The sequence below is a fragment of the Hyla sarda genome, chromosome 12 (genome assembly GCF_029499605.1).
Source record: "Hyla sarda isolate aHylSar1 chromosome 12, aHylSar1.hap1, whole genome shotgun sequence".
Classification (NCBI taxonomy): Eukaryota; Metazoa; Chordata; class Amphibia; order Anura; family Hylidae; genus Hyla; species Hyla sarda.
The window spans coordinates 22,677,531-22,695,566 of record NC_079200.1 but is presented as its reverse complement, the minus strand read 5'-3'; the positions used below and the strand labels follow the sequence as shown (position 1 = coordinate 22,695,566).

The window sequence follows — 18,036 nt, the reverse complement described above, 5'->3', positions numbered from 1 at the left end:
TGTGAGGGGTGGACTCACTTATGGGAGATACTGTATATATAATGTGAGGGGTGGAGTCACTTATGGGATATACTGTATATATAATGTGAGGGGTGGACTCACTTATGGGAGATACTGTATATATAATGTGAGGGGTGGACTCACTTATGGGAGATACTGTATATATAATGTGAGGGGTGGACTCACTTATGGGATATACTGTATATATAATGTGAGGGGTGGACTCCCTTATGGGAGATACTATATATATAATGTGAGGGGTGGACTCACTTATGGGAAATTCTGTATTTCATTTCTAAAAAGCATTTATATAACACTCAATATCATTATGTTGCTTGACAAATTAAACAATAGATTTTATTAAGTGAGAGAAAATAAATAATGTTCCAGAATAAGATATTGACATTACAGTCCAGTTTCCATCTTATACGTGATCCATAAGCTAAGTAGCTACATGTAAGGGAGAAAACCTTACTGATCACAGAACAATCACATGGTCCTTAGGGCACAAACATACATTATGGGCAGTCTGAACATACAGTAGCTCACATTACAGTGCTTTTTTCTCACTTTTGGTCAGTGAACAGTAGATCGGAAGATAGGGGAACATATAAAAAAAACATTATAACCATTGACAAAACTTTATCAACTCAAATTTTTTTAGATCCTTAAAAACATAATATTTTAGTGGGTATTGTTCCCCTTAAAGGTGTACTCCACCCCTAGACATCTGATCCCCAAATAAGGGATAAGATGTCTGATCTCGGCTGGGGCACCCCAGATATCCGATGCACTGTGAACTTCGCTCCGTGCCGGATGACTGGCGATGCGGGGCGGGGGCTCGTGACGTCACGGTCAAGCCCCGTTTGTGACGTCGCGGCCATGCCCCCTCAATGCAAGTCTATGGGAGGGGGCGTGACGGCCGTCACGCCCCCTCCCATTGACTTGCATTGAGGGGGTGTGGCAGTGATGTCACGAGTGGGGCGCGGCCTTGACTGGCGTCACGAGCCTCCGGCGCTGAACCCGAAGCTCTGAACGAACGCCGAGTGCTGCGGCAAAGGGACCCCCGCGATTAGACATCTTATCCTTTGGATAGGGGATAAGATGTCTTGGGGCAGAGTACCCCTTTAAAATCTTCTCCAATTTACTCTATAGATTTCTTTCTCCTAGAGCCACCCCTCACTGTAGATGTCATTTGCATTGTGCTTTTTGCATCCTTTTCAATCTCACATATGTGATTGAAAGACATCCGGGGACCGTAATGCGTGCACTATGCAAATGGCCTCAGAAGCCAAATGGGAAACATTGAAGTCCAAGGTGACATGTGGTCCATAAGGTAAGGGTAATAGGATAAGCATCTTGGCCTACACGTTAAATGTACCCTATAAACTCATTTAAATGAATTACCACTAAGGGGCTACACAACTACATTAACGTGGCCCATCTTGTCATTCACCTTGACTTCTTTCCTTTGTTTCATGAAGGTTTTAATACCCGAAACCAGTGAATTTTTTTATCACTTTCTTTTGCCATCTGCAATTATAGATAAAGGAAGCATAAAAGAAGATAGAAAAGATACATAATAATATTTTGGGAGCAAAAGTGGAGCATTTTCTTGAATTGTTTCCCTAGGCACTAGTTTCTAACACTTTTCATGACTTGAAGAGTGATGTCCTCCACTTTGGTGTCCAGAGGAATGATGACCTCCATGGTGTTGACCTCCAAAATGGTGACTATCATGCTGGTGTCCTCCATGGTGGTGACCTCCAAAATGGTGACCATCATGCTGGTGTCCTCCGTGGTGGTGACCTCCAAAATGGTGACTTTCATGATGGTGTCCTCCGTGGTGGTGACCTCCAAAATGGTGACTTTCATGATGGTGTCCTCCGTGGTGGTTACCAGAGGAATGGTGTTTTCCTCCGTGGTGTTTTAGGTGGTGGTAGCTCCCAGTGTGGTGACCTGAAAAGCCAATAGATATAATATTAGACCTACAAAAAAATTAAATACACTTCAGTTCCGTATTAAACTAGTTTGTACCGTTCCATTACAGTCCACTTCTATACGATGCACGATGCATGAACAGGGGTGTAACTATATAGCGGGTGACTGTCACAGTTTGTATCAAATTTGTCATGAGTGAATTTACCTATTACAAATTTTACATAAACCAATAGTAAGGCCAATATAGTTGCAAAAAAGCAACGGGTGTTCAGGTCATGAAACATTAAAAATAACCACAAAAGCACCAAACAAGTAAAATAATCAAATGGAAAATCTTTATTTAGCACGTATTCATATATAAAAATAATTAAATAAAGATCAGCAGCAGTCAGAAAAAACAATCAAAAGCTGCCACACCAATGACATGGACCTGCTGTTGTGCTCACGTAGGTCTGGTCACGCACTACCTCTATGCCGTTTCGCTACCCACTTCATCAGGGGAGCAGGTAGCGAAACGGGGTAGGGGTAGTGCGTGACCAGACATACGTGAGCACAACAGCAGGACCATGTCATTGGTGTGGCAGCTTTTTGATTGTTTTTGTTAGGCTGGGTTCACACCACGTTTTGTTAAATACGGCTCCCATATATGGCTGGGAGGAGGGGGGGCGGGGCTTAATCGTGGCGCCCGCACTCAGCCGTATTTGGGAACCGTATTTAATGTATGTCTATGAGCCGACCGGAGTGAACCGCAGCCTCCGGCCAGCTGCTTTTTCGGCCGTATGCGGTTTCCCGACCACATTTTTGCCTGCGGTCGGGAAACCGCATACGGCCGAAAACGAAGCCGACCGGAGGCTGCGGTTCACTCCGGTCGGCTCATAGACATGCATTAAATACTGTTCCCGAATACGGCTGAGTGCGGGCGCCGCGATTAAGCCCCGCCCCCCCTTCTCCCAGCCGTGTACGGGAGCCGTATTTAACAAAACGTGGTGTGAACCCAGCCTACTGGGGGATAGCTTGGTGGGATGGGAATGGAAGTTTTTTTCAGGTATTTCCTCCTTAAATGGGTACTCCACTGTTCAGCGTTTGGAACAAACTGTTCAGAATGCTGGAGCCGGTGCCGGGAGCTCGTGACATCATTACTCCCTCATGATGTCATGCTATTCCCCCTCAATGCAAGTCTATGGGAGGGGGCGTGACGGTGGCGATCCTATTTGTAAGACTCTTACCGTGTTTCCCATGTGACATGTCATGCGTGGAGATACTGCAAAAAAAAAAAAAAAAAGACAACAGCTGAAATTCACTTTCTAAATTATACATGTACAGCTTTATCTGGTTATTATTTATCCTTGTAGGAAGGAATTAGTTTAGCATTTACATGATACAATGGCCAATATTCCAATGTTATATGGCACAATAAATATCGAGCAATTAAAGGGTTACTCCGGTGGGAAACTTTTTTTTTTTTAAATCAACTGGTGCCAGAAAGTTAAACAGATTTGCAAATTACTTCTGTTAAAAATCTTAATCCTTCCAGTACTTATTAGCTGCTGAATACTACAGAGGAAATTCTTTTCTTTTTGGATCACAGAGCTCTCTACTGACATCACAAGCACAGTGCTCTCTGCTGACATCTCTGTCCATTTAAGGGACTGTCCAGAGCAGCATATGTTTGCTATGGGGATTTTCTCCTACTCTGGACAGTTCTTAAAATGGACAGAGGCGTCGTGATGTCAGCAGAGAGCTCTGTGTTTAAAAAAGAAAATAATTTACTCTGTAGCATTCAGCAACTAATAAGTACTGGAAGGATTTAGAACTAATTCACAAATCTGTTTAACGTTCTGGCACCAGTTGATTTAAAACAAAAAAAAAAAGTTTTCCACCGGAGAACCCCTTTAAAGGGGTGTTACGGCTTTATACAACTTATCACCCTCCATTCATTTTTATAGGAGGGGGCATGACGGCCGTCACGCCCCCTACCATACACATGAATGGAGGAGGCGTGGCGGGACATCACTAGCGGGCGTGGCTTTGACATCACATCCCTGTCTTGAAGGCAGCGCCCGCCACAGAATGCCAGGGGCTGCACTGAAATCGTGAGCCTCCGGCACTCTGGCGCTGCACCCGACGCTCTAAACGAATGCCGGGTGCAGCAGGGAGATCGCGGGGGTTCCCAGCGGCGGAATTCCCACGATCAGACATCTTATCCACTATCCTTTGGATAGGGGATAAGATGTATAAAGCCGGAATATCCCTTTAATAAGTGCCTGTGCCAAATAAGATGGACCTGTCAGCAGGAAGAGGTGACAAGCAGTGAGCGGGGCGTTGCTGGCAAGAACAGAGTGAACCATGTCAGGGTTTTGGGGCCAAGAGGAATGCCCATTGGACTTCTTATCCGGAAAATGAGGTAAGCATGGTGAGAAGCTCCATACAACCATGCTATTAGTTCAGTCTCTAAATCCTGCTAAGAGGTCCATTTAAAAAAAAAAAAAAAAGTTTAGAATATGAAAGATGAGGCTGTCCCTTAGATAGAGCCTATGGTGGCATGTGGACATCATATAGGAACCCTACAGGAGATGTGTTTTATGATATTTCCTGCTGTACATACTCAATATCATGGCCATCCAGCAAGCGCTTGTATGTAGCGATCTCCATCTCCAGGTGGGTCTTCTGGTCCATAAGAACCTTGTACTCATAGTTCTGACGTTCCAGATTAGATAGGATTGAAGCAAGATCTGCTTCCATATTATTGATCAAGCACTGTAATTCGGCAAGCTTTGATCCAAAAGCAGCTTCAGTTTCGGCCAACGTGCCCTCCAGTGCAGATTTCTGGAATGTAATAAATGAGTATTAGGTTTGTCCATGTTTTCCATCCTTTACCATTAATTTCATACTAAAATACTTACCAGACTCAGTTCACTTTGTAGCTCAATTTCAAGCGCCTGAACACAACGCTTCATTTCGATGAGCTCAGTTCCAATAGACTGGAGTTGTTCGGAACTTGAAGCAACCTCACGGCTCAGCTCCTGACTCTACAACAAAAAAATATAAAAAAAACATGAAATACATATACCTCAACATAACAAGTGGCCATATATGAGGCCATATTACCCTTAAAGGGGTACTCCCCCCCTAGACATCTTGTCCCCTATCCAAAGGAAGGGGATAAGATGTCTGATCGCGGGTGTCCCGCTGCTGGGGACCTCCGCAATCTCGGCTGCGGCACCCCAGACATACGGTGCACTGAGCAAACTTCGCTCCGTGCAGGACGACTAGCGATGCTGGGCGGAGGCTCATGATGTCACAGTCACGCCCCCTCCCATAGACTTGCATTAAGGGGATGTGGCCACAAGGTTACAAGTGGGGTGCGGCCGTGACGTCACGAGCCTCCGGTGCAGCACCCGCCACTCTAAAAGAACGCCTGGTGCAGCAGGGAGATCGCGGGGGTCCCCAGCGGCAGGACCCCCGCGATCAGACATCTTAACTACTATCCTTTGGATAGGGGATAAGATGTCTAGGGACCGAGTACCCCTTTAATCTTGCTACATAGAGGGTTGCTCCAACTGGAAAGCCCTTTCTGATAATAAAGCTATCCCAGTGATGGGATTTTTTAGGATGTCTAGTGTTTATGCCATCAACTAAGAATACACTAATAAAGCTTTTCCCTTTCCATGTGTTGGCCTATTCATGATGCCCATTCAAGTCAATTGACTACTGTGTGAGTATTTCCGAGCTAGGGCCAGCCTCCCTCTCTTCTGAGAATTATAGCAGATCCCAAGTGGGCAAGACTGGTGCAAGGATTTTTGCCACCCTAGGCAAAAGCTGATTTTACCACCCCTTGACTCCTCCTATTGACACACCCCACCTTCCTACTGGGGAGTATACACTGTAACAAACCCTCTCCTCATGTAATCACCTTACTAGGGTGAGAACTTAGCAGCTGTTAGGACCTGGAGAACTAACTCTCCTGCAGAGGGCAGAATGGCGCCCCATCAGAAGGGCCCTCTATCTGGCTGCCTATTTTGCCTATAGGTGGAGCTGGCCCTGCAAAATGGCAACCACCTTTTATGACCTCCATGGAATTCTTGAAGTTCCTTTGACTGCCAAGTTTTAGGCTCCATCATGTTTATGGGTACTAACTGAACAGGTCTAAAGTAAAAATTACCTCTTATTCTACACAAGGCAAAACCAGCCAATTTACCATTTCGAGAAACATGTCTTCTGCTTCTTTAAGATTTTGTTGCATAAGAGTTTCATATTCCTCCCGGATCTCAGACAAAGCTTCATTTAAGTCAATGGATGGAGCTGCATTCATTTCCACATTAATTCTGGCACCCAACTGGGAGAGAAGAGATTCTATCTCCTGTAGAAGGACAACAGACACGTTTCATACAAGGCTTTTGAATAAACCATATTACTATGAGATTACAGTGGTCCCTCAACATACCATGGTAATTGGTTCCAGGCGGACCATCGTTTGTTGAAACCATCGTATGTTGAGGGAACACTGACACTATACATGGAGGCATACAGACAGGTGCTCCATAATACTCACATGTCCCCCGTCAGTTCTCCGCTCCGGCCCGTCAGTTCGCCACTCCAGCCCGTCAGTTCGCCACTCCAGCCCGTCAGTTTGCCACTCCTCTGCTACAATATCACTACGTCGTCGATGCCCTGCACCGTCGCTCTCCGTCGCCGTCATCACGTCGCCGCTCATGCCGTGAGCGGCTACGGGATGACGGTGATGGAGAGCGATGGTGCAGGGCAGCAGAGGAGCGGCAAACTGACGGGCCGGAGCGGCGGGGACATGTAAGTATCATTGAGCAGGGCACATGAGGCACATGAAACGGCTATCCATCGGCAGCTGAAGCAGTCAGCGCTACCGGAAAGCAGTTTTTGCGATGACCCCGACACACAGAAGCATCGAATGTTGATGCTGACTTCAACATACGATGGCCTCTGAGAGGCCATCGTATGTTGAAACGATCCTATGTCGGGGCCATCGTATGTAGGGGGACCACTGTATAACCAGTATGCTCACCTCCTCACTGTTGCTCTTCAGGTTGTTCACTTCTCCCTGAAGGCTTTGGACATGCATCTCTAGATCATTATTCTCTCCACTTAATGCTTCCAAAACTCTTCCAAGATTATTCATATCCACCACCATATTGTTACTCTGAGCAAGCTCCTGCTCATACCTTTTGGAAACAAAAAGTCACGGTCACCTTTCTAATATTAGATTCATCAATAAACCTTATAAAATATTTAGATGTTTACTAAAATAGACCCAGTTATATTTTTAGGAAGGGATGTAAGTATGGCGGAGGGGGTAATGGTTGGAAAAGTGTCTCAGGAGATCAATGGTGTCAATGAGAAGCCAGCATTGGCACTGACCTGCCATGGATATTGCCTTTTTCTAAATGAGAAGCCTAGAAGGGAGCAGGGTTGGGTTAAAGCAGGGCTCAAGTCCTGCAGGAACTCGTGGGAACTGAGTTCCTGCTTTTCCCACAGCTGGAACACTGTTCCCATTGGCATAAGTCCTATAGGACCAGACCATGAAGGGAAATCTTGGGTGAGTTCCCATACTTTTTTTTCCCCAGGACTTGACCCCTGGGTTAAAGGCGTACTCCAGTGGAAAACATTTTTTTTAATCAACTGGTGCCAGAAAGTTACACAGATTTGTAAATTACTTCTATAAAAAAAATCTTAATCCCTCCAGTACTTATCAGCTGTTGTATACTACAGAGGAAGTTCTTTTCTTTTTGAATTTCCTTTGTCAGACCACAATGCTCTCTGCTGACACCTCTGTCCATGCCAGGAACTGTCCAGAGCAGGATAGGTTTGTTATGGGGATTTGCTCCTGCTCTGGACAGTTCCTAAAATGGAAAGAGGTGTCAGCAGAGAGCACTGTGGTCAGACAGAAAATAAATTCAAAAAGAAAATAACTTCCTCTGTAGTATACAGCTGATAAGTACTGGAGTTAATAAGATTTTCAAATAGAAATCATTTACAAATCTGTTTAACTTTCTAGCACCACTTGATTTATAAAAAATAGTTTTTTTTACCGGTGTATCCCCTTTAACATTGAGAAAGGATATTGGGTCTAAAAATTTGTCAGGGCCCTCCTCTCTAACAACATAACCTTTGTCTTTGCTGGTCGTCAAATATAGATCATTGTTGATATACAAGGTGGGCCATTTATATGGATACACCTTAATAAAATGGGAATGGTTGGTGATATTAACTTCCTGTTTGTGGCACATTAGTATTTGTGAGGGGGGGGGGGGAAACTTTTCAAGATGGGTGGTGACCATGATGGCCATTTTGAAGTCGGCCATTTTGAATCCAACTTTTGTTTTTTCAATAGGAAGAGGGTCATATGACACATCAAACTTATTGGGAATTTCACAAGAAAAACAATGATGTGCTTGTCTATGCTGTGAAGATACGAGATGTGCAGCACCTGAAACTATGGATACTGGAAGCCTGTGCTAGTATTTCTCCTGCGGTGTATATAGTAGTATATAGCAGTATATAGAGAAGAGGGTTGCATTGACAATCCAACACAATGGGCAGCACATTGAACACAATTTTATAAGTGGTCATAAACTTGTAAATAACTCATGAAAGAATAAAGTTATGTTAAAACCAAGTACATCATTGTTTTCCTTGTGAAATTCCCGATAAGTTTGACGTGTCACATGATACTCTTCCTATTGAAAAAACAAAAGTTGGATTCAAAATGGCCTAATTCAAAATGGCCACCATGGTCACCACCCATCTTGAAAAGTTTCCCCCCTCACACATACTAATGTGCCACAAACAGGAAGGTAATATCACCAACCACTCCCATTTTATTAAGGTGTATCCACATAAATGGCCCACCCTGTATTTTGACCACTTATCAGATGAGCTGGGGGTAACGTGGGCAGTCAAAGTCCCTGGCCAATTGCCCTTTTTGCCCTAACTTTTATGTTGTGGACTGCATGCTATGATCATTATGAGGTCTTAATTAAAAAAAAATATAGCACTTACTTGCTCCTGTAGTCAGCAGCGGCCAACCTGGCATTGTCAATCTCAAGCATAATATTTGCATTTTCCAGGGTAGCTTCTATAATCTAAACAAGAAATTGACATAGTGTTCTCAAAGATTATCACATTGACAATTGCATATTAGTGATGAGCGGCAAGGTCAAATGTATGGACAAATATTCATCTTATGTTCGCAAAATTCGCATATTCACTATGTTCGTTCACTTTTTTTTCCATGCAAAAATCGTAATTAAATCGTTTTAAAATTTGTTTCGGCCAATTCGCAGAATTTTCCGAAAAAATGTGGTTCGGTCCGAATTTATTTGCTGCGAATCACTATTAAAAACGGCTATTTCTGGCCTACAGAGACCCTCAATAGGGGTGTAGAACACTTTGCCTTGTAACTTAACAAGTCCATGACATAGGTGATGATGCATGGACACAGCAGGACTAGTATATGTCCAAGCAGGCAGGGGGGAGGGGGGGTGGAGCAGTTGTTTGACTGGCTTTTTCAGTATGAAATACTGAAAAGTTTCTAATGAAAGCAATTGCAAAGCCTATTGGTTTTGCATGCTTTACAACATATCAATAGTTTTTGTATCTGACAGTGCCCATTTGAAGTTTAATCTAAGGTGCCAACAGCATATGGAGAACATATTGTGGCAAAATGATACAGCCTAGAGGTGGCAGCAGCATGAGGAGACCATAGGGCCTCACAATTCCAAAGATTAAAAGATACATTTTCAAATTTTAATTGAAGATTTTTTTGGTAGCTAGTGCTACCATAAAATTCTTTAGGTAATGTCCCAGCAGCATGATGAGACCATAGGGCCTCACAATCCCTAAGATTAAATGATACATTTGCAAATTTTAATAGAAGATTTATGGTATCTAGTGCTACCATAAAATTTTTTAGGCAATGTTCCAGCAGCCTGAGGAGACCATATAGTGGCTGAATGACACAGCGTGGAGTTCGGGAAGCATATAGTGGCTGAATGACACAGCCAGGAGTTGGCAACAGCATAAGGAGAACATATAGTGGCTGAATGACACAGCGTGGAGGTAGCGGCAGCATGAGGAGACCATATAGTGCCTGAATGAAACAGCGTGGAGTTGGCAGCAGCATATAGTGGCTGAATGATATAGCCTGGAGTTGGCGGCAGCATGAGGAGACCATATAGTGGCTTCATGACACAGCCTGGAGTTGGCGGCAGCATAAGGAGAACATATATGGTTGCAGAATGAGACAGCCTGGAGCTGGCATCAGCATGCGGAGAACATATGGTGGCAGAATGAGACAGCTTGGAGGTGGCATCAGCATGAGGAGAACAAATGGTGGCAGAATGAGACAGCCTGGAGGTGGCAGCAGCAGCATTAGTGGTGCAGATTGGCTTAGTGGTGCGACACCCACAGGAAACCATTGTTGTGGGAGCTTTAAATGGTGTCCATGTCTGAAAAAAGGAAAAAACTTTCTGCTAGGTGGATCTGAGGTCGTAGTGAAAGATCTTATTACCTGTCAGACCGATTACATGTTGTACGGAATCGAGTGTGCATGCGGCCGCTTCTACATAGGGAGCACTACACACCCCATGCACACTCGGTTCCCCGAGCATGTACAGTCGGTGAAAACATTAAAAAGCTGCCCAAGGATCATTGAACATGTCAATGAAGAACATAAGGGTGATACCTCTGTGTTGATGTTTATTGTAATTGAGAGAGTTCATGCCGTTGCAGGGTGAGATAGAAGGAAATTTCTGTTGCAGAAGGTGGGGAGGTGGATCCTGTGCATGCATGCTCAGGGTCCAGCCAACTTGAATGATAAAGTTGATTTAAGCACATTTGTATGATGTTTTATACTGAGTTTTGCTTTGTGTTTTTCCTTGTATGTTTTTAACTCTTTTTTCCGCTGTTTTTTCACTTTTTCTTGGTGTATTATTGGAGTCATACGCCCACTGACGTCACTGCCAGGTGTTTTACATCGGCAGTGGAGACAGTGGGAGAGTGGTCTTAAGAAGTGTACCTGGTGAACGAAATAGCTATCACGTTCAGGGTGTTCCGGCGCTTTATCTATCACACCTAAATTTTAATAATATGCTTAGGATAAAATATATGTAGGCCTTACTCTTGCCTGATTAATTCCCTTCTTGGTAAGTTTTACTCACCCTATAAAGGGTGGCCCCACACACGAAACTCTCTATTTCCACCTAAAAACCTTGGGAAATGTTTGTAGGGAGAAATAGGGAGAGGTTCCTGTATGGGGCCACCCTTTATAGGGCGAGTAAAACTTGCCAAGAAGGGAATTAATAATTCGAGAGTAGGGCCTTACAGGGGAAATGCTTACCCCCACCAGTCACAATGGACCATACATTGTTCCCTTCCACCTTTTAGAGGTCTTTGCATCACATCAATACTTGGTGGTGTAGGTGTTTTTTGCACAACTTTTCTTTTGTTTGATTTAAAAAAAAAACTGCTACTGCCACCGACTCCTTCTGCATCCCGCTCCCAAGTGCTTCATCACCATCGAGTTGTATTTACACGTCACTGATGTGCTCCTCAGGTTCCTCAACAGTGTTTACTTCAGGAGCCTGAACACTCGCAACACCACCTCCCACGCCACTCTCCTCATCACTACTTGCCTGCCTAGTGGAGGAAGCGGAGGATGTCTCCTCCACTTCTTGACTGGGCAGTAGCTGCTGACTGTCCTCTAGATCATCCTCACTAAATAGTGAAGCTGAACTCACAGCATAAGATACTTCTGTAGGGGATGGAACAGCATAGGACAGAGGCAATGGGAGGACAGGGACTGCTCCCAGGCCATGCCAACTGAGGGTTGTTTCTGAGGAACCCACCAACTGTTGACTGGGGGTGTCAGATGTCACTTGTGATGAATAGTGTTGAGCGGCATAGGCCATATTTAAATTTGCGATATTTCACGAATATATGGATGAATATTCATCATATATTTGCTAGATTCGCATATTCGTAATATTCGCATTTTGCGAAAATTAGCATATGCAAAAATTAGCATATACAAAAATTAGCATAAACGACTATATACGACTATATAGTGCTATATTCGCGAATAAAATTTGCATTGCGAATATTCGCGAGCAACACTAGTGATGAAGTGGATGACCATGTTAACCAATCGATGACGGCAGTTGGTTGCTGGTCGAGATACGACCGATAGCTGATACCAGGAGCTCAGGCCTCTCGCTGCGACTCCTGCTGCCACTCTCCCCTAGTCTGCTGCGACCTCTCCCTGATGAATTTAGGCCTCTGCCACTCCTCTGTGCACGTCCTGGCACTTCTCTGCCTGCCATACTTAGTGTGTATATGAGGGGAGTGCAATACTCTCCACTATGCTTAAAACAGTATTTGTCTACAACACTAACAGGTGTGTACTTTTACCTGGCCTTTCACAGTATATAGGCCCTTGAGACTTTATTAGGAACAAAATAGTAGACCACTTAGATGTTCGTATGTGGTATGCACTTATGAGGGAAGGACAATGAGCTACAGTACGCTTAAAAAAGTATTTGTGTACAACACCAGCCGGTGTGTACTTTTGGCTGGCCTTTCACAGTATCTAGGCCCTTGAGACTTTAACAGGAACAAAATAGTACACCACATAGATGTACATATGTGGTATGCACTTATGAGGGGAGAACAATGTGCTCCAGTATGCTTAAAAAAGTATTTGTGTACACCAGCAGTACACACCAGTGCTGCAGAACACAGTCACTGTGTACTACACCCAAAATTGCACTTTCTCTCTCAATCTCACTCCCTTCTCTATCAGTGCTTCTAGGCAGGATTTGTGCTTGAGCTAAATCGCTGCTGTTCTCTGCAACACACTGTGCAACATTGCTCTCTGTCCCTCTCTGTAATAGAACACTGTAGTGACTGGGAGGTGAATCGCTGCAGTAAGAATGCTTTTCTGTGCAACACACACTGCTGTCAGTCCCTCTGTGCAACAGAACGCTGATGTGACTGGGAGGTGAATCGCTGCTGGAAATAAGCTATTCTGGCCAACACACAGCGCTGTCTGTCCCTATCTCTCTGCAATGAAAGACTGAAGTGACTGGCCGCAATATGGCTGCCGATTATATAGGGCTGTGACATCACAGGGGTGACTGGCTGCAGATAGGCTGCATGCTACAGGTGATTCAGGGTCATCCCGCCTACCCTTGTTCCCATCTTCCCAAGATTACTTGCCCCATGTCCTCACATGTGGATCCACCATTTTTGATGCCCTGGAGCCTTGACCATACTAAATTGAGTGTAATGAAGCGATGCAAATCAAATTTTTCCTGAAATTCGTAACGAATTCGGATTTGTCAGATTCAATTCGCTCGTCCTAATCGTAAAGAAAGTGCCCATGTTTGCAAATATTTGCATATTCGTATATACAAAATATTAGCTATCTACACCGATTTACACTGTAAATAATATTGGAGCATTCTTTGGACCACAAGCTGAAACCAGGGAGGGATGATCACCTTTTTTTTTTTACACAGTACACATCATTTTACTCAGTAACATAGTAACATAGTTCATAAGATTGAGAAAGACCAGAGTCCATCACGTTCAACCTATATCCCTAATGAGTCACTACTGAGTTAATCCAGAGGAAGGCAATGTTCTTACTCTCCAAAAATGCATCCAAACCCCTTTTAAATTCTTTTACAGAGTTCCCCATGACCACCTCCTCCGGCAGAGAATTCCACAGTCTCACTGCTCTTACAGTAAAGAACCCCCATCTGTGCTGGTGTAGAAACCTTCTTTCCTCTAAATGGAGAGGGTGCCCCCTTGTTATAGATACAGTCCTGGGTATAAATAGATCATGGGAAAGATCTCTGTACTGTCCCCTGATATATTTATACATAGTTATTAGGTCTCCCCTAAGCCTTCTTTTTTCTAAACTAAATAACCCTAATTCTGAAAATCTTTCTGGGTACTGTAGTCCTCCCATTCCCCGTATTACCCTGGTTGCCCGTCTTTGAACCCTCTCCAGCTCCACTATATCTTTCTTGTACACTGGTGCCCAGTACTGTATACAGTATTCCATGTGTGGTCTGACTAGTGATTTGTACAGCGGTAGAATTATTTCCTTGTCATGGGCATCTATGCCCCTATTGATGCACCCCATGATTTTATTTGCCTTGGCAGCAGCTGCCCGACACTGGTCACTACAGCAAAATTTACTGTTAACTAAAACTCCCAAGTACTTTTCCACATCAGTCGTCCCAAGTGTGCTCCCATTTAATACATAATCCCAGGCCGAATTTTTCCTCCCCTTGTGCATTACCTTACATTTATCAGTGTTGAACCTCATCTGCCACTTCCCAGCCCAAGCCTCCAACCTATCCAGATCCATTTGTAACAGTGCCCTGTCCTCTATTGTGTTTACAGCTTTACAGAGTTTAGTATCATCTGCAAAGATTGCTACTTCACTATTCAACCCCTCTACAAGGTCAGTAATGAACATATTAAATAGGACAGGACCCAATACTGACCCCTGTGGTACCCCAATAGTTAGTCACCCAATCAGAATAAGTTCCATTAATAACCACCCTCTGTTTCCTGTCACTGAGCCAGTTACTTACCCACTTACACACATTCTCCCCCAGCCCCATCCTTCTGATTTTATGCACCAACCTTTTATGTGGAACCGTATCAAAGGCTTTGGAAAAATCCAGATATACGACATCCAGCGATTGCCCCTGGTCCAGTCTGGAGCTCACCTCCTCATAAAAGCTGATCAGGTTAGTTTGACAGGACCGATCCCTCATAAAGCCATGCTGATACGGGGTCATACATTTATTTGTATCAAGATATTCCAAAATAGCATCTCTTAGAAAAACCCCAAACAATTTACATACAATAGAGGTTAAACTAACAGGCCTATAATTCCCTGGGTCACCTTTTGTCCCCTTTTTAAATATTGTTATCACATTTGCCATGCGCCACTCCTGGGGAACAGTCCCTGTTACTATAGAGTCCATGAATATTAAAAATAGAGGTCTGTCTATTACATTACTTAATTCCTTTAGAACACGGGGGTGAATACCATCTGGACCTGGTGATTTGTCTATTTTGTTTTTTTGTAGGCGGCACTGTACTTCTTCCCGTGTTAGGGTGGGTTCACACTACGTTTTCTCCCATACGGGAGTGCATACGGCAGGGGGGAGCTAAAACCTCGCGCTCCCGTATGTCACCGTATGCGCTCCCGTATGTCATTCATTTCAATGAGCCGACCGGAGTGAAACGTTCGGTCCGGTCGGCTCATTTTTGCGCCGTATGCGCTTTTACAACCGGACCTAAAACTGTGGTCAACCACGGTTTGAGGTCCGGTTGTAAAAGCGCATACGGCGCAAAAATGAGCCGACCGGACCGAACGTTTCACTCCGGTCGGCTCATTGAAATGAATGACATACGGGAGCGCATACGGTGACATACGGGAGCGCGAGCTTTTAGCTCCCCCCCTGCCGTATGCGCTCCCGTATGGGAGAAAACGTAGTGTGAACCCAGCCTTAGACAGGTGACCTGTACTGGGGAGTTTGCCTTATCTCGCTGTATTTCACCTGGCATTTCATTTTCCTCAGTGAATACAGTGGAGAAGAATTTGTTTAATATATTTGCTTTTTCCTGATCCCCGTTTATAATTTCTTCTTTATCATTTTTTAAAGAGCCTACACTTTCATTTTTGACCTTTTTCCTATTTATATAGTTAAAAAACATTTTGGGGTTAGTTTTATTCTCTTTGGCAATGAGTCTTTCTGTCTCTATTTTTGTGGCTTTTATCTGTTTTTTTTTTTATATTTTACATTTTTCTCTATAGCTTTTTAATGCTTCTTCACTAAACAGCATTAGTGAATATTAGCATTACGAATATTTTTTGCTCAACACTATTACATACAGTATAAAAAATATGATATTAAAGTGTTATTTTGTGCTTTATAGAGTCATTTATATACGTTATACATGTCTCACCTCGTCCTGAAGTTTATCAATTATCTTGAAGTATTCAGTGCCATCAGGAGGGGTTTTTGGAGGATTGTTTTCATACCATTGACAAATCTTCCTTTCCAGTTGAGCATTTTCCATTTCCAGAGTGCGGACCTCACCGAGATAGGACGATAGGCGCTCATTCAAAAGTTGCATGATTTCCTTCTCGTTTACATCAAACAGACCATCAGCCTTGAAACTACTGTGAAGCCCAGAGCTGCTGGAATGACCATGGGGATGGCATACATATTTGGGAAAAGACACTTCTTTTTTGTGGTGACCACCATGATGAGACTTTTGAGAAATTCCATGGTGAGATTTATGGTGATTTTTGTGATGAGAACTTCCATGGTGGGACATGGAATGACCCCCATGATGGGATGTATTGGAAACTCCATGATGGGACATGTGATGGCCTCCATGATGAGATGTGCCATGGCTTCCATGATGAGACATATGATGGCCTCCATGATTAGACATGTGATGACCTCCATTATGTGACATATGATGGCTTCCATGATGAGACATGTGATGGCCTCCATGATGAGACTTATGATGGTTTTCATGGTGAGACATGTGATGACTTCCATGATGAGACATGTGATGATTTCCACGATCGGTCATATGGGAGCCTCCATGATGAGACATGTGGGAACCTCCATGATGGGACATGTGAGATCCTCCATGATGTGAGTTGTGGGAACCTCCATGATGGGACATGTGAGATCCTCCATGATGTGAGTTGTGGGAACCTCCATGATGGGACATGTGAGATCCTCCATGATGGGACATGTGAGATCCTCCATGATGTGAGTTGTGGGAACCTCCATGATGGGACATGTGAGATCCTCCATGATGTGAGTTGTGGGAACCTCCATGATGGGACATGTGAGAACCTCCATGATGGGACATGTGAGATCCTCCATGATGTGAGTTGTGGGAACCTCCATGATGGGACATGTGAGATCCTCCATGATGTGAGTTGTGGGATCCTCCATGATGAGACATATGGGAGCCTCCATGATGAGACATATAAGATCCACCAAGATGAGATTTGTGATGGCCTTCATGATGAGATACATGGGATCCTCCATGATGGGAAATGTGTGAGCCTCCATGATGGGATGTTTTGTGGTTGGATATCTTCAGGTTGTGGGTTCCAACATGAGAGCTAGCCTTATGGGATCCAGCTGTAGAATGGCAATGCTTCATTTTGTAACCCATGTTGACTCCAATGCTGGATCCTCGCAGTAACCTTAATATTACTGCAACCTGGTTAAAAACTAAAATATGATGGTTTGCTCTCCATGTTTCTCCTTTTATAAAATCCAAAGTGGGTGGTATGTCTAAACTAATAATGTTTATGGGCATTTTATAAGCATCCTTATACTGAAGCATTACATGAATGCTTTTACTGTTTAATAAAAATTGTTTTGTCTAAAGCTGTAATATAAAATGACTACAAAGAACAAAGTGCTTCAATAATTGAGTCATTTTTGAGAACGTGTTATTTGTGTGCATATCATTACACCTTTTAGCAAATGGAAACACCCTTAAAGCCCACTATTGAAATTATGACTAACATAAACTGAATTTATTAGTGTCACCGATCTACTATAGCCCATCTGTGCACCAAAGAGCTGCAGATTGTATTTGGCTGCAGATTCTATGACTGTACACTGGATGTTCTTTAGAACAATTCTTGACATTCTTCTCTGACCCCTCCTACAGAATCCCCTTTTTATGGGTGTTTTTCCTCGATCTCACCATTCTCAGTATACGCTCGACATTGTTAGGCTACTGTGGTGGCCTGGTACCTTATTGCATACCGTACCTAGTGTAGAGGTCCCCAAAGTCAGAGTAACTACGCTCAGGTAGAGACCCTCAGGTGGGACAGCCCCTAGTCGCTTCTCCTTAAGTCTAATTCTCTAATGCTAATACATGTATATATTTAATAAATAAGGCATATCTAATATAATGTATAGTACTTATCTTGTTTAGCGTTGCAGGACCTTCGGTCATGTGACCATGTTAATATCCTCTATGGTATGTTGG

General features: G+C 43.7%; 1 protein-coding gene across 1 annotated transcript; it reads right to left on the bottom strand.

Moving 5' to 3' along the window:
- Positions 1-1,642: 1,642 nt before the first annotated feature.
- On the bottom strand, positions 1,643-16,571 carry LOC130296277 (keratin, type I cytoskeletal 19-like). Its single transcript, XM_056547669.1, has 9 exons — positions 16,246-16,571; positions 15,967-16,201; positions 8,974-9,056; positions 6,980-7,136; positions 6,140-6,301; positions 4,845-4,970; positions 4,547-4,767; positions 3,168-3,202; positions 1,643-1,959 (listed from the first exon to the last, which is right to left on the bottom strand). Exons 1-9 carry the CDS (start codon positions 16,569-16,571, stop codon positions 1,643-1,645), a joined length of 1,662 nt encoding a protein of 553 aa, XP_056403644.1.
- Between the last annotated feature and the right edge of the window lie 1,465 nt (positions 16,572-18,036).

What these genes read in the sequence shown, in the direction of transcription:
- LOC130296277 (XM_056547669.1), bottom strand. Translation starts at nt 16,571, where the DNA reads ATGGAAGTCATCACATGTCTCACCATGAAAACCATCATAAGTCTCATC. An exon ending in GCTGCTGACTACAGGAGCAA is followed by an intron (nt 7,137 to 8,973) that starts GTAAGTGCTATA and finishes TGTTTCCAAAAG; the next exon opens with GTATGAGCAGGAGCTTGCTC. An exon ending in AAGACATGTTTCTCGAAATG is followed by an intron (nt 4,971 to 6,139) that starts GTAAATTGGCTG and finishes TTTTTGTTGTAG; the next exon opens with AGTCAGGAGCTGAGCCGTGA.